General features: G+C 35.7%; 1 protein-coding gene across 2 annotated transcripts in view; it reads right to left on the bottom strand.

The window, feature by feature from the left end:
- Positions 1–23,928, bottom strand: part of TMTC2 (transmembrane O-mannosyltransferase targeting cadherins 2) — a 478,556-nt gene that overhangs the window by 215,324 nt on the left and 239,304 nt on the right. For both annotated transcript variants that reach the window (XM_077111531.1, XM_077111532.1), the window contains one exon: positions 13,061–13,175. In XM_077111531.1, coding sequence (XP_076967646.1) covers positions 13,061–13,175 — 115 coding nt within the window. The remainder of the gene's footprint in view (positions 1–13,060; positions 13,176–23,928) is intronic.

Below are 23,928 nucleotides of genomic sequence, written 5' to 3'. Positions count from 1 at the left end.
CACCCTCAAATATATTATTTCTATATGGAAAGGTCATTTAATTTATTTTTTTCTGAATTTTTCAAGTATTTACAGTTTTTTTTTTTCTCATGCCCTTGATCTATTTCTTCCAGCTTGAACAAAAATGCTATTGCTGCAATGATGCAATGTCAGAATATCTTAGGGTCAAATCTGAGCTCCTTTTCTTACTAATTGAATGACCTGAGATAAATTACTTCTGAAGCTTGTTTACCTCCTTTGGAAGGCTTCATCTGAAGATGAACTATAACAACATATGTAAAGAACTTAAAAAAAGTGCTTGGTATAAAGAAATAATACAACCAATAGGTACTCAGAAGAAAAATATGAAATCATTCCATATATAAAAATATAACTCTTGAAAAAGACAAGATCGCAGCTTAGCAAGGTGTGCGTTTTAGTTCGTCCTTCAGAACAACTACTAAATAACCAGAAACAGTACAGAACAGCTCCCGGAGCCAAGACAGTGACCAGACACACAGCGTACCCCAGTCTGGACCAGCTGGACCAGTTGCAAGTCTCCCCAGAAGAGTGAGTTCCCAAAGTCCCGGCGGCCGGCACCTGGCGCCCCTCCCCCACAGTCGGCTTCCCAGAGGGAAAGGAAAGACACTCTAACAGTAGCAGGGACTGAGTCCAACCAAACACCGATTGAGGCATTAATTAACAACTTCTGACTACTAAAAATAGGCTCCCAGTCAGGTGAACCTGGTCAAGGCAGAGGTCACTTATTGGGCTAACCGAAAAAGAGGAAAAGGGACGAAACAGAGGTTTTTGTGGTTGTCTCTCCGGAGGCTTGGCTGCCTCTGGATTCAGTGCCGGGACTACTTGGGCTGCAACTGCCCCAGGTACAGGCAGAAATGGACTGCTTTCAGGGCTGTCTCCCACCTGTGCCTTCCCCAGGGGAGGGGTGAAGCCCAACTCAGATAGAATCCCTCTCTCCAGGCATTCAGAACCCAGGTCTCAGCAATTTGAAGTCATTAAAACCAGCCTACAACCTCTCCTCTGTCTCCACCATGCCCCCAGCAGGGAGAGCCTTCCACACTGAGGCAGGTGACTCCTTCCCCCTGAGAGGAGCTCAGTTTAGTCTGGGAAAACCTGGCTGGAGTCTATATTACCTACGTAGACCCTCCTAAGGGTGGGGAGGGAAAAGGCACCTTACAAGCAGGGCAAGAAACAAGAAAACAAGAACTGAAAAATTATACTCTGTTAAACAAAACCTAAGCTAGAGGTCCAGAAAAAGCTGAACTGAAGGTCAAAGAACAGATAGACAACAAACTCATCTAGCAAGAAAACCCTAGGTAAGATAAGTGAAAGCAATCTCCAGAATAAACTAATTAAGATAATTAAATGTCTAGACTCCAGCAAAAAATAATAAATCACACCAGGAAAATTGAAGATATGGCCCGATCAAAGAAACAAACCAATAGTTCAAATGAGACACAGGAGCTGAAACAATTAATTCAGAATATACAAACAGACATGGAAATCCTCATCAAAAACCAAATCAATGAATTGAGGGAGGATATGAAGAAGGCAAGGAATGAACAAAAAGAAGAAATGGAAAGTCTGAAAAAACAAATCACAGAACTTATGGGAAGGAAAGGTACAGTAGAAGAGATGAAAAAAACAATGGAAACCTAAAATGGTAGATTTCAAGAGACAGAGGTTAGGATTAGTTAACTGGAGGATGGAACATCTGAAATCCAAAAAGAAACAGAAACCATAAGGAAAAGAATGGAAAAATATGAGCAGGGACTCAGGGAATTAAATGATAATATGAAGCGCACAAATATACGTGTTCTGGGGGTCCCAGAAGGAGAAGAAAAGGGAAAAGGAGGAGAAAAACTAATGGAAGAAATTATCACTGAAAATTTCCCAACTCTTACGAAAGACCTAAAATTACAGATCCAAGAAGTGCAGCACACCCCAAAGAGAATAGATCCAAATAGACGTTCTCCAAGACACTTACTAGTCAGAATGTCAGAGGTCAAAGAGAAAGAGAGGATCTTGAAAGCAGCAAGAGAAAAACAATCCATCACATACAAGGGAAACCCAATAAGACTACGTGTAGATTTCTCAGCAGAAACCATGGAGGCAAGAAGACAGTGGGATGATATATTTAAATTACAAAAGAGAAAAACTGCCAACCAAGAATTCTATATCCAGCAAAATTGTCTTTCAAAAATGAGGGAGAAATTAAAACATTTTCAGACAAAAAGTCACTGAGAGAATTTGTGACCAAGAGACCAGCTCTGCAAGAAATACTAAAGGAAGCACTAGAGACAGATATTAAAAGACAGAAGAGAGAGGTGTGGAGAAGAGTGTAAAAGAAAGGAAAATTAGATATGACATATAAAATATAAAAAGCAAAATGGTAGAAGAAAGTTCTACCCATACAGTAGTAACACTAAATGTCAATGGATTGAACTCCCCAATCAAAAGACATAGACTAACAGAATGGATTAAAAAAACAGGATCTTTCTACATGCTATCTACAGGAAAAACATCTTAGACCCAAAGATAAACATAGGTTGAAAGCGAAAGGTTGGGAAAAGATACTCCATGCAAATAACAACCAGAAAAGAGCAGGAGTAGCTATACTAATATCCAACAAATTAGACTTCAAATGTAAAACAGTTAAAAGAGATAAAGAAGGATACTATCTACTAATAAAAGGAACAATTCAACATGAAGACATAACAATCATAAATATTTATGCACTGAACCAGAATGCCCCAAAATACGTGAGGCAAACACTGCATACACTGAAAAGGGAAATAGACACATCTAGCATAATAGTTGGAGACTTCAATTCCCCACTCTCATCAATGGACACAACATCTAGACAGAGGATCAGTAAAGAAACACAGAATTTGAATATTATAATAAATGAGCTAGAAGTAACAGGCATTTATAGGACATTACACCTCACAACAACAGGATACACCTTTTTCTCAAATGCTCATGGATCATTCTCAAAGACAGACCATATGCTGGGTCACAAAGCAAGTCTCAACAAATTTAAAAAGATTGAAATCATACACAACACTTTCTCGGATCATAAAGGAATGAAGTTGGAAATCAATAATAGGCAGAGCGCCAGAAAATTCACAAATATGTGGAAGCTCGACAACACACTCTTAAACAACCAGTGGGTCAAGGAAGAAATTTCAAGAGAAATCAGTAAATATCTCAAGGCAAATTAAAATGAAAACACAACATACCAAAACTTATGGGATGCAGCAAAAATAGGGAAATTTATTGCCCTAAATGCCTATATCAAAAAAGAAGAAAGGGCAAAAATTCAGGAATTAACTATCCATTTGGAAGGGCTGGAGAAAGAACAGCAAACTAACCCCAAAGCAAGCAAAAGGAAAGAAATCACAAAGATTAGAGTAGAAATAAATGAAATTGAGAACATGAAAACAATCGAGAAAATCAATAAAATCAGAAGTTGGTTCTATGAGAAAATCAATAAGATTGATGGTCCCTTAGCAAGACTGACAAAAAGAAGAAGAGAGAGGACACAAATAAATAAGATCAGAAATGGAAGAGGAGACAAAACCACTGACCCCACAGAAATAAAGGAGGTAATAACAGGATACTATGAATAACATTATGCTAATAAATACAACAATGTAGATGAAATGGACAACTTCCTAGAAAGGAACGAACAACCAACTTTGACTCAAGAAGAAATAGATGACCTCAACAAACCAATCACAAGTAAAAAAATTGAATCCGTCATTAAAAAGCTTCCCAAAAAGAAAAGTGCACGACCAGATGGCTTCACATGTGAATTCTACCAAACATTCCAGAAAGAATTAGTACCAACCCTGCTCAAACTCTTCAAAAAATATTGAAGCAGAGGGAAAGCTACCTAATTCATTCTATGAAGCCAACATCACCCTCATACCAAAACCAGGCAAAGATATTACAAAAAAAGAAAACTACAGACCAATCTCTCTAATGAATATAGATGCAAAAATCCTCAACAAAATTCTAACAAATCAAATCCAGCAACACATTAAAAGAATTATACATCATGACCAAGTAGGATTCATCCCAGGTATGCAAGGATGGTTCAACATAAGAAAATAAAGTAATACATCATATCAACAAATCAAAGCAGAAAAATCACATGGTCATCTCAATTGATGCAGAGAAGGCATTTGACAAAATTCAACATCCTTTCCTGTTAAAAACACTTCAAAGGATAGGAATACAAGGGAACTTCCTTAAAATGATAAAGGGAATATATGAAAAAACCCTCAGCTAATATCATCCTCAATTGGGAAAAACTGAAAACTTTCCCCCTAAGATCAGGAACAAGACGAGGATGTCCACTATCACCACTGTTATTCAACATGTGTTGGAAGTTCTAGCCAGAGGAATTAGACAAGAAAAAGAAATACAAGGCATCAAAATTGGAAAGGAAGATAAAACTATCTTCCTTTAAAAGTGATAAAACTATCACTGTTTGCAGATGATATGATACTATATGTCGAAAATCGTGAAAAATCCACAGCAAAACTACAAGAGCTAATAAACGAATACAGCAAAGTAGCAGGTTATAAGATCAACATTCAAAAATCTGTAGTGTTCTTTGTTTTGGTAGTTCTTTTCCTAAATCGATGCAAATGCACTAAGAAATGATGATCATACATCTATGTGATGATATTAAGAATTACTGATTGCATATGTAGAATGGAATGATTTCTAAATGTTGTGTTATTTTTTTTAATTAATTAAAAATAAATAAATAAATAAATAAATAAAAATCTGTAGTGTTTCTATACACTAGTAATGAACAATCTGAGGGGGAAATCAAGAAATGAATTCCATTTACAATTGCAACTAAAAGAATAAAATAATTAGGAATAAATTTAACTAAAGAGACAAAAGACCTATACAAGGAAACTACAAGAAACTGTTAAAAGAAATCACAGAAGACCTAAATAGATGGAAGGGCATACCGTGCTCATGGATTGGAAGACTAAATATAGTTAAGACGTCAATTCTACCTAAATTGATTTACAGAGTCAATGCAATATCAATCAAAATCCCAACAACTTACTTTTCAGAGACAGAAAAACCAATAAGCAAATTTATCTGGAAGGGCAGGGTGCCCCGAATTGCTAAAAGTATCTTGAGGAAAAAAAACGAAGCTGGACATCTCACGCTGCCTGACTTTAAGGTATATTATGAAGCCACAGTGCTCAAAACAGCATGGTACTGGTATAAAGATAGATATATTGACCAATGGACTCGAATAGAGTGCTCAGATATAGACCCTCTCATCTATGGACATTTGATCTTTGATAAGGCAGTCAAGCCAACTCACCTGGGACAGAACAGTCTCTTCAATAAATGGTGCCTAGAGAACTGGATATCCATATGCAAAAGAATGAAATAGGACCCGTATCTCTCACCCTATACAAAAGTTAACTCAAAATGGATCAAAGATCTAAACATTAGGTCTAAGACCATAAAACAGTTAGAGGAAAATGTAGGGAGATATTTTATAAATCTTATAATTGGAGGCGGTTTTATGGACCTTAAACCTAAAGCAAGAGCACTGAAGAAAGAAAGAAAGAAATGGGAGCTCCTCAAAATTAAACACTTTTGTGCATCAAAGAACTTGATCAAGAAAGTAAAAAGACAGCCTACACAATGGGAGACAATATTTGGAAATGACATATCAGATAAAGGTCTAGTATCCAGAATTTATAAAGAGATTGTTCAACTCAACAACAAAAAGACAGCCAACCCAATTACAAAATGGGAAAAAGCCTTGAACAGACACTTCTCAGAAGAGGAAATACAAATGGCCAAAAGGCACATGAAAAGATGCTCAACGTCCCTGGCCATTAGAGAAATGCAAATCAAAACCACAATGAGATATCATCTCACACCCACCAGAATGGCCATTATCAACAAAACAAAAAATGACAAGTGCTGGAGAGGATGTGGAGAAAGAGGCACACTTATCCACCGTTGGTGGGAATGTCAAATGGTGCAACCACTGTGGAAGGCAGTTTGTTGGTTCCTCAAAAAGCTGAATATAGAATTGCCATATGACCCAGCAATACCACTGCTAGGTATCTACTCAGAGGACTTAAGGGAAAAGACACAAACGGACACTTGCACACCAGTGTTGATAGCAGCATTATTTACAATTGCAAAGAGATGGAAACAGCCAAAATGTCCATCAACAGAAGAGTGGCTAAACAAACTGTGGTATATACATACAATGGAACATTATGCAGCTTTAAGAGAGAATAAACTTATGAAGTATGTAACAACATGGATGGACCTTGAAAACATTATGCTGAGTGAGACCAGCCAAAAACTAAAGGACAAATACTTTATGGTCTCACTGATATGAACTGACATTAGTGAATAAACTTGGAATATGTCACTGGTAACACAGATCATCAGGAGACAGAAATAGGGTAAGATATTGGGTATTTGGAGCTGAAGGGAGACAGACTGTGCAACAGGACTGGATACAAAAACTCAGAAATAAATGGACAGCACAATACTACTTAAATGTTATATAATTATGTTAAAACACTGAATGAAGCTGCATGTGAGAATGATAGAGGGAGGAGGGCTGGGGACATAAATGAAATCAGAAAGAAAGATAGATGTTAAAGATTGAGATGGTATAATCTAGGAATGCCTAGAATGTATAACAATAGTGAAATGTACAATGTACAAATTTTAAAAATGTTTTTGCATGAGGAAGAATAAAGGAATGTCATTATTGCAGAGTGCTGAAAATAGATGGTAATTAATATTTTAAAATGTCACCTTATGTGTGAGACTAAAGCAAAAAATGTTTATTTGTTACAAAATTTATATTTTGACTAGAGCATTTCCTAATATAACTTATGTAGATAGTTTGACTGAACATCATAAGTACTTGGAATCTCAGGTAGGAAATGAGATTTTGTTGGTTTGTCCAGAGTGATGTCCCGATGAATCCCAGAGTGATTTGATCAGTGAGTGGAAAAGTATGTGCAAGCCCCCTTTGGGGAGTGGTGAGAGTGGGGAGAAATTCAACCTCCCAGGTCGAATTCTTTATATTCTCACAAGCAGTGTGGACAACCAAAGCTACAGGCTGAGCCCCCAGTCTTAGGGTTTTTTCATATGAAACTTAACCCCAGAAAGGATAGGTCAAAGAGTCACCCCCAAGAGAGCCTCTTTTGTTGCTCAGATGTGGCCTCTCCCTCCAGTCAACACAACGAGCAGTCTCACCACCCTCCCCCTCTCTGCATGGGACATGACTCCCAGGGGTATGGACATTCCTGGCAACGTGGGACAGAGATCCTGGAATGAGCTGAGACTCAGCATCAAGGGACTGATAAAAACCCTAGAATGAGCTGAAGAATTAACATCAAGGGATTGAGAGAACCTTCTCAACCAAAAGGGGGAAGAGTGAAATGAGCCTAAGTGTCAATGGCTGAGAGATTCCAGAGTCGAGAGGTTATCCTGGAGGTTATTCTTACGCATTAAGTACATATCACCTTGTTGTTCAAGATGTAGTGGAGAGGCTGGAGGGAAATGCCTGAAAATGTAGAGCTGTGTTCCAGTAGTCATGCTTCTTGATGATGATTGAACAATGATATAGCTTTCACAATGAGACTCTGTGAATGTGGAAACCTTGTGTCTGATGCTCCTTTTATCTACCATATCAACAAAAGAGTAGAACATATGGAATAAAAATAAATAATAGGGGGAAAAAACAAAACAAATTTAGTTTGAAATGCTAGTGGTAAATGAAAGCGAGGGGTAAGGGGTATGGTATATATAACTTTTTTCTCTCTATTATCGTTTTATTTTTTTTTCTGTTGTCTTTTTTATTTCTTTTTCTAAATCGATGCAAATGTTCTAAGAAATGATGAATATGCAACTATGTGATGATATTAAGAATTACTGCTTATATATGTAGAATGGAATGATATCTTATTGTTTTGTTTGTTGTTAATTTTTTTAATTAATAAAAAAGATGTAATGTAAAAAAACAAAACAAAAAAATATAACTCTTCATATGCAGCTCTCTGATATAACTTGATATTGATGCAGCTGAAAACGTTCTCAAAAACTTTAAAATCCTTTTAAAGCAATGTTTCTTAACCTTCAGATTGATCCACATATCACTTGTATTATTATTATTTTTTTGTCCAAAATTATTCTGTTTTTTCCTTAGTCTTGCCTGAAATATTCAGGTAAAGGCTAGATATGCAAGTTACATAATGATGTATGTCTCCTGATTAACTTCTTAATAAAAATGCCTAACAGTTGATAAATAGATACCTTTCCAATGATATACAATGTCAACTGCTACCAGATAATAAAATTATGAATACTGACTGTGTTCAAAAAGTCTAGGAGTTACAGGAAGATGACAGAATAGGATAGGTTGAGTCACCCCTGCTCCAAGGAAAGTTAGAGAAGGGATAGGAGGGCAGCTGAGATGGCAATTTCAGGGTATAAGTGACCCAGGAGGGTCTTCTGCATCACACAGGGAGAACCCAGTTGCAAAAGCTGAGGAACTGAGAAGCAAAGAATCAGAGACTGCCCCAGCTGGTGCAAACAGTCTAACATGATCTGGTCGGGATTAAGGTAATTCAGAACACAAGGGTAACGAAGACATTGTCTATATTTTAGAAATGCACCTACTCTCTGAGACCAAAGGAAGAAAGGTTTATTTTGTTCAGAACCTAAATTTTCCATAGCACATAATCTTACTCAACCTGTCCAGATTTGAACAATTGAAACACAGGGAGCCCAGAATCAGAATGAGGGCCTTTAATCCTGTATAGCTTAATGCAATGCCTGGAATCATCCTCGAGTATATTAAGCAGATAATCAAAAAGTATTGGTAAAGTCTCTTGAGGGATAGGAGTAAAAATATAGAACTATTAAGCTTTATCACCCCCTGATACTATGTCAAACATTAGGGTCACCCAAATCAATAGGCCAAGCCATTGATCTTGAGGCTTACTCTTTGTGAAGTTTATGCAGGTAGTGGAGAAGCTTAGCGTAACAGTTACTTTCAGGGACCGCTTTTGTTGCTCAGATGTGGCCTCATTCTCTCTAAGACAACTCTGTAAGTGAAATCATTGCCCTCCACCCTACATGGGACATGATATCCAGGGATGAAAGTCACCTTGGTGGCATGGGAGATGACTCCCAGGGATGAGTCTGGCCCTGGCACCGTGTGATCAACAATTCCATCCTAACCAAAAGGGGGAAAAAGTGTAACTAATAAATTATCAGTGGCACAGAGTTCAAATAGAGTCTAGAGGCTACTCTGGAGGTCGCTCTTATACAAGCTTCAGTTAGACACTGGAACCTATCATAACTTGCCAAACCCCAACCAAAGCCATTCCAGCCAATCCTAAAGTACACTGAGGGTAATTGTGCTGGTTTGAAAGGATTTATGTACCCTAGGAAAGTCATGTTTTAATCCTAATCAATCTTGTGGGAGCAATGGTTTCTTCTAATTCCTATTCGGTACTATAGGTTGGAAACTTGACTAGTTATCTCCATGGAGATCTGACTCAATCAGTTGTGAATATTAAACTTGATTAGATGGAGATGTGTCTCCATCCATTCTACATGGGTCATGGTTAGTTTACTGGAGTCCTATAAAAGAGGGGGCATTTTGGATAGTTCCTTTTGAGAATGAGGAAAGAACCACAGAACCATGACAGAATGAGTAGAGATCCAGAGTCTACCAGCCTGTGGCCTTTGGAGATGAAGAAAGAAAATGCCTCTTAGGGAGCTTTATGAAGCAAGAGGCCTGGAGAGTAAGCTAGTAGACGTCGCCATGTTCACCATGTGCCCTTCCATTTGAGAGAGAAAGCCCAAACATCGTCGACCTTCTTGAACCAAGGTATCTATCTTTCCCTGGATGCTTTAGATTGGACATTTCTATCGACTTGCTTTAGTTGGGACATTTTCTCAGCCTTATAACTGTTAACTAGCAACTTATTAAATTCCCCTTTGTAAAAGCCACTCTGTTTCTGGTATATTGCATTCTGGCAGCTAGCAAATTAGAACAGCAATATATAAGTCTAGGTTACTGATTAAAGTAGAGGAGCCAACAAAAAGTTAGGATTCTTAAAGAATTCTAAAGGTCATTAACAAATACAGGTATTTTATGTGAACTAATATAGATAGGTTTGTTACTTTCAGACATTTCTCATTAAACATCATTAAAAGACACAACTGTTATCTATGATATGAAATATGATTAATGTATCTTATTGCTACAGAGCACAATAAAGGACTGTTATCAGGCTAAATTTATTGGTAAGCATGAGCAAATCAAATTTCTTTTCCTTCAGAAGTTGTAATGAACAAAGAGCAATTTCTGTAGATCCAAGAATGAAACAAAAATAGTAATAGTTATAATAGAAATAGTATCTATATCTCCAAAGAAAAATATTTTATTTGTTAGTCTCTAAATTGTTCAAATGAAAACATGGATTTTTTTTCTACCTATGTAAACAGGTAGAAAAAAGTTTGCTGCTAAAGACATATGATAAGCATATTATGATAAATGTTGTAAAAAATCTATCTGGCATTTTATTAATATTTTATAAAAATCATTGAAGAATTCATTTGTTTTGAAATATAATTACTGGTTTTCAGAATTCTGTCAACCACATGGATAAATAATCCAATACTCCCAAATGTTTGCCAACAATTCCTATGGATCATACATCTCTCGATTTCAGCTAACAGTTAAATGTGGTCTGAAAACCAATTATATTAGTAAAAACGTTTTGGGACCATTTACGACATATCCCGTTCCCTTATAAAAAATACTGATCTTGTTACTTCTCTAGCAACATTTTTTTTATTAGCGCTTGCTAGATTTATCCATAAGCTTTCATGGATTATATATGCATCCCTATGCAGCTGTAAAGTACAGCTTTTAAATTACACGTAAAGATTTGTCTAATTGAATAAATATATATTCTCAGCAAAGAGTAAGCCTGCATAATCACATTTCCTTATTCATTCAACCCATGCCCAACAGGTAATAGCAAGAGATAGGAAACTTTTTAACCAGAGGCTGTGGATAAGAGAATAAAATAAAAGCTATGAAGATGTGTCTTTTATTCAGTGTACTTCCTCCCACCAAATTTATGGAGAATGTAGATCACAAGAAAACTGGTAAATAATACTATTAAGCAGGGGGCCCTTTGACAACATCATTTTCAAATGAAAAAAACTAACATTTATTTATTAAACTGACAAGGTTCTTTTCCATAAAATAAAAATACTATAACCCAATAATATGCTTGTACTGAATTTATTTAGTTGAAGAGGATATGAGGAAGAGATACATTCATTCAAGGAAAGAAAAAGATAATGGCAATATATATGATAAACATGTAACATGGCAGAGAGTGGGGAGCATGGATTGTGCAAAGTAGAGACGGTGCACTTCACCTGAAGGCATTTCAAGTAAAAGAGAAAAAAAAACATAAACACTGTGCAGGTTAACACAAAACACATGGGTTACCCTAACTCAGCCCACAGGCCACTAAATCGAGACCCATGTGTTAAAGGCTGAGTGGTCAAAGACAAGGCAAATGAATGGGCAGGAAATTACACTGAGCTCATCTTGTCTGCTTTCCCTGAAGAAAAAAAAAAATCTAGTTGGGTTTTTGTTTGTTTTCATATTAAACTTTTTTTTTTTTTAATATCGGGGCTTTTGGATTTAGCCAGTACAAAAGATTTAGATATAAGCAGAGAATAAATATACATTAAAAATTAAAATTCACATTTTATTTTGATACTGGCAATATTGCAAGCCATTCACCCAACACAAGCATTAGACATCTTATTTGTCCCGGGACTAATCCCTTCCTTCAGGGAACTGACCCCTCTACTCCAATCCAGCTGCCTCACAGACCCTGCCACTGTGCCCAGGGTTTCATCCTAAGGGGGACATACAACCCCAGGAGGGCCTGTCAGAGACCTTCTTCCAGGATTAAAATGGATAGCAAGACAAAAACCTCTCTTTTCTTCTGAGATTTGAGAAGAGTTAGGATGTTATAGATACAGAGGTGTCAGGGCCATCGTTCCCATGTGGTGAGCTGGGTCTCACCCAGAAGGGAGCAGAGCCAAGGAGGACATGGATTCCTGAAACGCTACCAAGATCCTGGATCTCACCATGCCTGCAAGAAGTCAACCCTAGGAATTTTCAGTTAAAGGATTCATTAAAATCTCTCTTGTGGTTAAGCAGGTTTAGACTAGGGCTCTGTTCTTACAGATAACACATTCTCTCAAGGAAAAGATTTCAGTTTAATTAGTGTGCAACCACTCCCATCTCACTGCTCCCCTAGGGCTTTCCAGTCAAAAAATGGGACCAATTTCCCCCCCAAGGGATTTTTCTAACTCAACATTGAAAATATTCTAAATTATTCCCACCGTACATATAATCATCAGTACCTTTAGAGAAGAGAAAGAAAGGGGAGGGAGGAAGGGAAATAGGAGGACGACAGGGAATGGAGTGGGGGGAGCAGGAGGGGGAAGAAAGCATGGGAGGAAGAGGAGGGGAGAGGAATGAGGATATACATATTCTACATATACTTTGACACAAGCAATTTTTAAATGAAGGACAAAATTTCTATCAGTACTAACAACCAACTCACCAAGTATGTAAAGGACCATACATGACAGACAGACTTATTTTATAAACCCATCTAAATACTAATGGAACAAACACTTTAAAAAAACAAAACTAGAAGCATTTAGACAAATGTGTATGCGATATGAACTCCTACAAAAAATTCAGCCATGATACATCAACACGCATGAATATCCACAATACCACCCAAAGCAAAGAAATTGCAAATCCCATCCACCTAGCATAGCAGTATCAGAGGCATGATTAATAAAATGACTATTTCAGAGAAACACCTGGCATAATCACTCTGCGCAGTTAAATCAATGTCCCTCTCACCACAGCTTTCAAAGATGAACCAAACCGGAGAAAGCAATGCATACTCACAAATTATAAAGCATGTCAGCCATGTTGCTGCGGTAGTACAAAGCATTTCTATAGGCGTTTTCAGCTTCCAAAATTTTACTCTGGCTCTTCAGAACATTTCCAAGGTTACCCCATGCTGCCAAGGAGAGAAAGAAGTTTTCAAACTGAGTCACAATCCAATTTACATGATAAAATATCAGTCCATCAAGAAATGTCACAGGGAGAGAAAAACTTCATAAAACATTGTTAAGAAGGAATATGTATTTCCCTTATACTCTAACATTTCATTAAAACAGGAGATCAAATAAAATCAAAGCCTACAAAGATTTAAAGTAATTATTATATCTCAAAATTGATACACAAATATAGTTCATCATAAGGCTAAAAAAAATATTATCTTAAGAACCTCACAAAGACTTTGTGCTCTTTCAAATTTTCAGTTGGGGTGTCTTCATGGCCTGAAATTAGTATCTATTTACTGGACAAGAAAAATTCCAAGAAATCATAAAATGAACAAAAATTACATTCAAGTATGAAAAAGCTGATAAATGACCCGAAGAACTGGAGAGGAAATGCAAGACAACTAGACAAGATCAGAGTTATTAAGAGGCTTAAAAGTCATCAGAACATATCAGTAAAATATTACGCTTCTTTAAACAGTTAAGTATATATTTAAAATACAGATCTTATTTAGATATAATGTCCATATACACTCTCCATACCAAAAAGCTCATTTGTGGGGATATTAGTTTCTCCACACATAATGATATCAAAAACTCTACATTCTACATGAGCTATTTATTTTCCACCCCAAATAATCAGATTTCTCAATATTAAAAAGAGCAAAAAACACAGCATCAACACCTTGACTACATGGCACTGTTCTCACATAGATTTAGTCCTCAAACTCAGCTTTTCCTTTGATCATCTGGGCCTCCTCCTAGGAAATGGGCGTGTTCAGTCCTGATACCAAAGACCCTGGCAGTAAGGAGACTGGGAAGGGAAGAACACAATTGTTCTGTGTATCTCACGATATACCTATCTGGGCAATTCTGACTGTACCTGGACAATGAAAGGAGTTCATAATGCATAATAAGATCAAAACATAGACTCTTCCAATCTCACAAATGCCTGCCAGCCTAAAAGTAATTTAACACCCCTGTGCCTCAGTTTACTCATGTATAAAATGGAAAAAAAAAAAGTAGTATCTCCTGGCTTTGTGGTGACGATTAAATGAGTCCATATATCTAAGGTATTTAGGACAACGCTGGCATAGGGCAAACGCTCAATAAATATTAGCTATTTTCTTTAATACTGTTGTGCTTGGTGCAGTCTGCAATTTGTAATAGCCAAGCATTGCTTCTAGTAATAATATTAAATATACGATACTTTATGCCCTCATATTACCTATAGAGAATAGTAATCTTTTGTGTTCAGAAATTCATATACTTCCTTTTGCCTCTGATGGAAGGTAGAGGAAACAACATGAACACTTTATTTTCTAGCAGCCTCTGGTGACACACACTGCACCAGGCACTTGACATGATCATGTCACTGACATCTCACCACAGCTGCGCCCATAAACGTCATGACCATTCTGTGGGTGAAAAAAACAGAAGCACTAAAGAATTTGCCAAGTTAATACTCAAATAATAGGAAAGGATTCCAAATCAAAACTGGCTGCTTCCAAACTTTTTCCACCCTCTACCTAACATTTTCATGCATTGTTTTGTCTTTAGCTACAAACCAACATGCGCATCCTATGAATTAGCTGTGGCATTCAGTCATTAGAAAATAGAGTCCTTAAATTGAAAGATAAAATAGTTTAAAATAATTACCAATAAACAACTAAATTCAACAAGAAATAAAAAGCAGGGAAAGCAAAGAGTAAATAAGAAATATCTTCTAGTTTAATAGGCATAATAACTATGCCTATTAAAAGTCCAACCTCCCACCACCCAAATTAATAAAGTACAGCTCATCGATACTTCTAATATGTAGGCTTTGCCACTAAAAGCCCTGGAAAAAAAAAAGTTCTGCTTTTACTGTGGAATTAGTAAGTGAATGTATATCTATATATTAGTAAGTTCACTCAAATCATTCCAAAAAAAAAAATGCATCCCAATATTAACTTAAGTACAATTTAAAAAACCTCACTATAATGCTGTCCCATCTAAACCATAGTCTTGCAACACAGATCTGAAGAAAGCATCATATCAAGGAGTTACTTGCTTGAATATTAAGGACTATTTCCAGAGAAACAAACTGATAATTTTCAGGTACTTGTATCTCAATCAAAACATAAAATAGAAAGTTTCTTTTATTAATAGTCAATAGACATACAGCTGTCTAAAATATATTTTCACTCATTTGATTGTTTGTTCATTTATGTTCATAAGTGCTTTTATTCTTTAATGACATATTTCTTAAGCACATATTTTGTGCCAGGAACTTTATTAAGGAGTGAGTACTCAGTGCTGACCCAATTGGCAAGGTATGGAACTTCTGTTGGAAATAAGGTACGGTGTGACCAATTAGGTTTTACACAGTAAATTCATCATTTCAGAAAGTGATTAGTGCTACGAATGAAATACAACAGACTAAGATGAATTTGATGAGGCTAATTTAGATACGGATATCCTACAGATAAGGAAATGGGTGAGATCCTAAGACTTAAAGTACAGGGTCACCGTTGCAAAGACTCACAATTCCAGGTGAGGAGGAATAGTCAGAGCAAGGGATCTAAGGCAAGAATGTGCTAGATATTTTCAAAGAACAAAAAGACTAGCGAGATAGATACTGTATAATTCCCCTTACAGGAAATAACTAGAATATGCAAATTCACAGAGGCACAAAGCACAGTTCAGTTCCCAGGGGTGGTAGGGAAGGAAATGGGGAGTTAATGCATAATGGGTATTCGTCACTGTTTGACCAGGGTGACAGAAAATTTTCATTAATGGTTGGTGGTGAGGGAAGCACAACATTACGAATGTGATTAATGCCCTGAATTATATGCTTGGGAGCGGAGGAGATGGGAAACTTTATGCTGTATATATGTTACCACAATTAAAAAGAGAGACTAAAGAGATAATCACAATTAATTGTAACAATGGACTGGTCTAATAATAGAAGAGAAACGCTCAAAAGGACAATTATAATTGGGACAATTAAAATGAGGAATATAAGACTCTACACTTTCTATCAAAGTCAAATTTCATAAATTTGACAATTGTATTTAATGTGGTTAGATAAATGAATACCTTTATCCTTAGGCAATACATATGGAAGTATTAACTGGTAAAAGAGCACAATGGATGGAAGGAAGGATGGAAGGATGGAAAGAAGGGAAGACAAAATATTAAAAATTGGTAAATATGGGTATCTAGGTAGTGGGTAAACTGGAGTTCTTATTTTTTCTATTATTTTTGCACCTGTACTGTATGTAGGTTTGAAATTATTTCAAAATAAAAGCTTTAAAAACGGGTGCAATGAGATGAGTGTCTCGAAAAAATGAAAAGAAGACCAAAGATGAAATCACAGATAGACAAGGATCCAATCATATGGGGCTGTGGGCTACAAAAAACATTATTTTATTTGTAAATGTACAGGGGAAGATTTTCAGAGAGGGTGTTTTGTGATGATTTACATTTTTAAAAGAGCACCTCCCTCCTTTGTGGAGGAGACACTCCCTACAAGGGAACAAAAGGAGCAACAGGAGACCAGAAAGAAGGTAACTACAGAAATCCAGATGGCACATGGAGTGGCTCCCACCACAATGGGCAGCAGTGGAGACGGTTATTTCAGAAAGAGAAAACAATTTAGAAATTAAAATTCTTCAACAAGGTTAAGTGTATTGATGTCATGATTTGAAACTAAGTTTCTGACTTTTTAATCAAAATGGAAATCTCTTACATCTGTATCTTCAAGTCATTACCCAATACGCCTAGGGAAAGTAAAAGAAAATGCCCAGTGTAGACCCGTATTTTAAAAATTGCAACTGCTTACGGATGAGAAAGAAAATAAAAAGAGCCAGAACTTGATGTCCAGAACTGATCTGATACTCACCGCCAAGCCACTTTGTTCTCCTGTGCACATAAACACTTACAGAAAAACAGAGTAACCATATAAGGTTACTCTTAAGACCAGCAGGCTCACTTCATAATTTTGTCTAAACCCAGAACAAAAACAAGATCACTCTAGAGCCCACAAATACTGAACATCCCCCACTCTTGCTAAATGAATTATTTCTATATCCAACCATAGAATTGTCCCAGCATTCAATCCTTAGAAAAAAGCCAAAGTCCAAATCCTATAATAGAAGACGTATAATCAGACATTCCAAGGTTACCCGCAGTGAAGTGTTTTCCTATCACTGCAACAAGTAATTAACCCACCAACTACAAAGTGTGCTCCAAGCAGTCTTTGGCTAAATGGCATTGACATAAAGTATTGCATCCATCATACTCAAATCTGTAAACAATTCCTCTTAAATATCCCTCCTTTATTATATAATTGTTTCTCAATTCTAAATTTATCAAACTGATTTTGGGTGTTAAAGTAAGAGCAGTCAAATTTAAAACTAAAATTGCCACAAACTTTTCCAGGGTGTGAAAATTGTTGTTACCATTTCTATACTTTCAAATGTAAATCTGATTGATTTTTCCATCAGTGCTACAAAAACTCAATATTAACATAAAGATCACTCATAAAAATATGAAGCTATCCTGTAGAATTTGACTTGAAATAAACTTCTTTCCATAGTCAACGAAAGAGTAATAAATTATTTTCATAAAAGTTATATCATAATAAAAAATATAATAAGAAAATAAAAGTGAACAAAATATTAGACGACGAGAAACTATTTGAAATCTAGCTAAGGCAGATGTATTATAGTTTAAGGGAAAATGTATTAAAATTAAGTATAAAAAGTACATCTTAAATGAGTTAATGAGATGGTAATTTCAAGTCTATATAATAACTCACTGGATTTTTTTATCCCATTACTTGACAAATTCAATCACATCAAGTGAGTGAATCTGATAGTTTCCATTATGTCAATTTTTAAATCTAACTAGACTGACTACTTGCCAGTATCCAAACCAAAACCAGATTCTAAAGAAATGGAAGAATATTCTAAGTCTCATGCATGGGATAAGTTAAGACTATAAAGACATCAAATCTCCCAAAATGAATCCATAAATTCTATGTAATTCCAATAAATATTTTAGTATCACTTATTGAGGAGTTCAAAAAATTTTATTCCAGCCATAATATATAAGAGAAAAATGAAACTTTATTTTTATATCATATTCTCCATGCACAAGGATAAATTCCAAATAGTTTAAAATGTTAAATGTGAAAGGTAGCAAATGAATATGTAGGGAACTACATCTACAGAATGGAAAAGGACTTCTTTAAAAGACTGCTGAATATAATTCAAAAAGTAAAAGTAAATAAAAAAATAAATAAATTTTTGAGTACCTAAAATGAAGGGTCTATATTTACTGAAAAATATTATGAACAAAGTTAAAAAAAACATAGACGGAAAAGATATCATAAATCTCTAAAACAGAGAAGAGTTTATACGTAGAAAAAAAAGGAAATCCTAAAAAGAAATGAGAAAATGATAGGAAAACCAATAGGAAAGAAAAAGGGGGGGGGGGGGGTCAAAGGATATGAATAAGAATCTATAAAGAGGAAAACTAAAATAAACACCAAGAATTTTAATCAATACTCAATAACACCTTAGTAACACAGACAGATACAAATGACAACAATGAGACGTCTTCTATACTCGACTGGGAAAAATAAGAAAATTGGATAAAGCCAGGTATTGGTGGGGAAGGGCCCTGAACTGCTGGTGGCAGAGTAGCCTGGAAGCTGTTCCACTGGGCCATCTCTCATCACTCAGATCAACAAATGTATTGGGCGAAATCAAGCATAAACCAGCAATCCAACTCTCGGGTGTATATTCTGAGGAAACTGTCACTGGAGACCAGAGAGGAACTCCCATGAGAGTGTTCAAGTCAGGCCTTATGCTAGCTGAGAGTTGGAAGTAATTGGTACGTCCCTCATGGAGGACAATGGAAGACATACATTTTATTGATTACTGGGCAGCAGCAGTTAGGAACAGCAAATTCTGTGAAGCATGGTAACATGAATAAACCTTAAAAACTATTAAGGATCAGGCGGTGGGGTGGGGGGGTGCAAGGGTAGTTCACTGGTAGAATTCTCCCCTGCCATGTGGGAGACCTAGGTTCGAAGCCAGGCCCGTGCACTTCCCAAACAAACAAAAAGCAAAGAAATCAACAACAACAAAAAACAAACAAAATTTAACAAATGGTGTTGCAATAGCAGGCTACTCACATGGAAAAAGAATGAAATGTGACCCTACCATACAGCATACAAATAAATAAATAGATAAAGAAATCAATAAAATTAATTGAAAAAACATTAAAGATCAAAAACCAAATGCACCAGTCATAAATATTAAAAATTTATTCCCACCAAAATATCCCTTCATATTGTGCAAGGGTATATTATAAAATCTAAGAATATAAATACAGTATATTGGACAGGTACCTACAGTGCATGGGAAAAATGAAATTGAAAACAGGTATATAAGGGAATGAATACATAAATAAAAAGACAGGAACGATGCAAGGATCATCCTGATAGCTGGCCATGAATTGAGGAATGTACTTAATCTAACCCTCTGCTACTGAGATGAACGGAAGGAGAAGAGAGGAAAAAAAAGAAGAGAAGAAATTGAAAAAGAAAAGAAAAGAGAATGAAAATTAAGGTCACACCCACATTCCTTTAAAAAGATGGGATTATCCTGTATACTATTTAAAGAATAAAGGGTTTTATCATTCCTTAAATTTTTTCTTGTAGGAAAACAGTTCAAAATAGAATTAGGGATTTTCTTCACATTTTCACTTTGGTAATTTTACCTGGGACCTATGGAACTTAAAGTTCTTATATTTCCATAATATTTATGTAATTAACATTGTGTTATATTTTAAGCCCATATATTTTATTGACATATACTAGTGAAGTTGTGGATTTACAGAAAAATCAGGCATAGAATACAAAGTTCTTATATGCTACCCTATTATTAACACCTTGCATTGGCATTACAATCAAGAGTAAATTTTTAAAACTGTATCATTACCTGTAGTTCATGGTATAATTTGGGGTCAACTGTATTGCACAGTTCCTCGGATTTTTAAAAAAATTTTATTTTAGCAATATGCGTACAACCTAATATTTCCCCTTTCAATCATATTCAAACATATAATTTAGTGCTGTTAATTATGTTCAAAATGTGCTACCATCACCACTATCTTCCAAGAAATTCTGATGAAGATAAATAAAGTCTATATTCAAATGGAAGATGTGCATATCATACTTTAAGCCAGTTCAAGTCATAATTTAATGATAAAATATAAATGCATTATTTTATAAATAAAAATTCAAATATTTATTTGAAGTTCAAAAAGGTTGAATTTAGTTTGTTCTAAAATCTCAATTAATTCCCAACAGTTTCCAAATATCCAGAATACCTACGTCATTTCTATTGTTACACAAAATAAATATAATAAGAAATTGTCTCATCTGGGAGTCTCTGGCCCCATCCCAAGCCCTGCCCTGCAGCACTATGGCAGCTCAAGTGAAAGAAAAGAGGAGGAAAAAGAAGAGAGAGAAGAAGGGAAGGAAAAGGAAAAAAAAATCTTAATGATAAAATAACAATAATGATACTTACATTTACTTAAAACACTACATGCTTGAACAGCATGCTAATAAAGATCTTTGTGGTATATTTAAACATAATATTTAAACACAATAGATCTTCCAGGTCTATTACAAACCCCATTTCCCTAATGAGAAGATAGGTTTAGCTCCTTAAATAGAAAAGTGAATGAGAAGGGAGGTCTAGAATTGTACCCAGGCATTTGAATTTGGTTAATGGTAAGCTATCTCATCCTTTCAATACTGAGTTTGGATACAAAACAAGCAACATATTACAGAGCACCACGCGTTTTACATATTTAATGGAAGGACCACAGTATAATATGAAAACACAGCAAACCATCCAAATGAGTCATCCTCTCAGGACTGCTGGGAGCAAACCAGCAACCACAACAATAAAATGAAGCTATCTGGTGCCCAGATTTCAGAATGTGTTTTCCACACCAGAGAAAAATTAATGCTGAATATGTTATATTTTTACTTTGAAACTGTCAATGACCCATGTTTCATTTGACACATCAGAAACAGAATATACTCTACCTGTGTAAATAAATAGTAGTTGCACATAGATGCTAGGGACTTAGGGAAAGCTATCAAGACAAGTGCCCTGAAGATGCCTTACATGCGCTAGAGACTTTAACAAGTCTATGCCATTTCCTAAGACTAAGCAGTTATGACCATTAAATTAAGTAAAGGCAAATCGATGGTTCTATCACTATTTGGATAAGTTCTGGAAAATGTGACTGTGTTGGTTTGAAAGGAAGTACGCCCCCTAAGAAAAGCCATGTTTTGATATAAATCCCATTTCATAAAGGTAGAATAATCCCTATTCAATACTGTATATTTGAAACTGTCATAAGATCATCTCCCTGGTTGATGTGATTTAGTCAAGAGTGGTTGTTAGACTGGATTAGGGGATGACATGTCTCCACCCATTTGAGTGGATGTTGATTGGTTTATTGGAGTCCTATAAAAGAGGAAATATTTTGGAGAATGAGAGATTCAGAGAGAGCGACACTATGAAGCAGAGTCCACCAGCCAGAGACCTTTGGAGATGAAGAAGGAAGACGCCTCCCAGGGAGCTTCATGAAACAGGAAGCCAGGAGACAAAGCCAGCAGATGATGCCTTGCTTGCCATGTGCCCTTCCAGCCAAGAGAGAAACTGATTGTGTTCGCCATGTGCCTTTCCAGATGAGAGAGAAACCCTGAACTTCATCAGCCTTCTTGAACCAAGGTATCTTTCCCCGGATGCCTTTGATTGGACATTTCTATAGACTTGTTTTAATTGGGACATTTTCTTGGCCTTAGAACTGTAAACTAGCAACTCATTAAATTCCCCTTGTTAAAAGCCATTCTGTTTCTGGTATATTGCATTCCGGCAGCTAGCAAACTAGAACAGTGACCTTTTAAGTTATTTTATTTTGAAAAGGAAAAATAAACTTTCCAGTTTAAAAAAAAAAAATCATAAGAAGTAAAAAAGTAGGAATAACTCTGAAACCTCAAGGGTTCTTCACACTGATATTCACCTACATCTAACATGTATCCACTTACTAAGAAACTTGACCTTAATTCAGAATGAAAGCTTCTCTTGTACGGGTCAGCAATCTGCCATAGTTTATTTTCTATCCTCTGAAAGGCTGATGAAGAATTCCTATTCCTATCTTGCTAAAGCCCTAAAGAGGAAATGAAAAGTGTGGTTCCCCTAGAAATGCTGTGATCTGCTGCGATAAATAATTTCAAAAATTTTTCAGGGCCCTCATTCAAATACAAAGTAGCTCAAAGTTTATATAGTTAATTCAAACTCACATTTAAGTAACTGTTACAATTTCATATCTCTGATATATTGCACAAAATTAGTGTGGGGCGATTTGAGCAATTTTTTCAAGGTTTTTCACTTTATACTAAAAGGTTGAAGAAATAATTTATATTGATTTATTATAAAAAAGGAAAGAATAACTTTCTTATGACTTTAGAATATATTGCTCTTTGAAAAATGTTCTAAAAGGATAAATGAATCTCAATATTAATATTTAAATGTTAGCTATTAAATAAAGATTAATGGGAAAAGGATTTTTTTTTATTTTAAGTTTTTAGCTGCTTAATATTCAAATCTACAAAAGCAATAGTGCCTCCTTGGGTTTTCATCAGCATTTGCAATTCACTGGTGTCCTGAACACAGCTGCCAAAATTTCTTTGACTATTGCCTTCAGCTACATTTATTTTTACCTTAGAATTTAATATGGCTTCAGTCCCTACATAAAAATCTTGAATTCTAGGTAAAGATCTGCCAAAATTAAAGCACTTAACTACGTTAAATAAGGTGAGAAATCCTACATTTTATTTCCACTAACTTTATGCCACTTGTTTTAATCAGAATGTTACTTCCAAATAAGGTTAAAATTGAAGTCTTGGAGAGGATGTGGGGAAATTGGAAATCCAGTGCATTGTTGGGGGGAAGAGAAATGGCATAACCCCTGTGGAAAGCAATATGACACTTCTCAAAAAAGTTAAATATGGACTTACCATATGAACCAGCAATTCCACTTTTGGGTATATACCCGAGGAGACTGAAAACAGGGTCTCAAATGAGATAACTGAATCCCAGTGTTCATAGTAGCATTCAATAGCAAAAAGGTGAGAACAACTCAAATGTCCATCAACAAGTGAATAGATAAACAAAATGCAGTACATACACACAATGGAAAATTCTTGGGCCATAAAGAAAAAATGAATTTCTGACACAAGCTCAACATGGAAGAACCTCAAAAACATTATGCTTGGTGAAATAAACAAGATACATAAGGCTAAATATTGTATAATGTCACTTATAAGAGATGTCTAGAAATAGTAAATTTGCAGAGACAGGAAGCAGAATAGAGGTAACCAAGGGATGGAAGTATATGTTTGGTGGATATGCAGTGTGTGAAGTAAAATTAATTTTAGACAATTGGAACCCTGCCAGTTATCTGGGCATGATCACCTGCAAAAGAAAATAAATACATGTATGCCTAACATGATTAACTGCCTATTTTTTATGCTAAGTATGGCGTATAAGTTATTTCATTTAATCCTCATAACAAATGAAATAGATACTATCAACCAGTTGGTACTAGAAGAGGAAACTGCCACAGAAAAGA

Source organism: Tamandua tetradactyla, chromosome 7, assembly GCF_023851605.1.
Source record: "Tamandua tetradactyla isolate mTamTet1 chromosome 7, mTamTet1.pri, whole genome shotgun sequence".
NCBI classification, from domain to species: Eukaryota; Metazoa; Chordata; class Mammalia; order Pilosa; family Myrmecophagidae; genus Tamandua; species Tamandua tetradactyla.
This window is presented reverse-complemented; position numbering and strand designations above follow the sequence as displayed.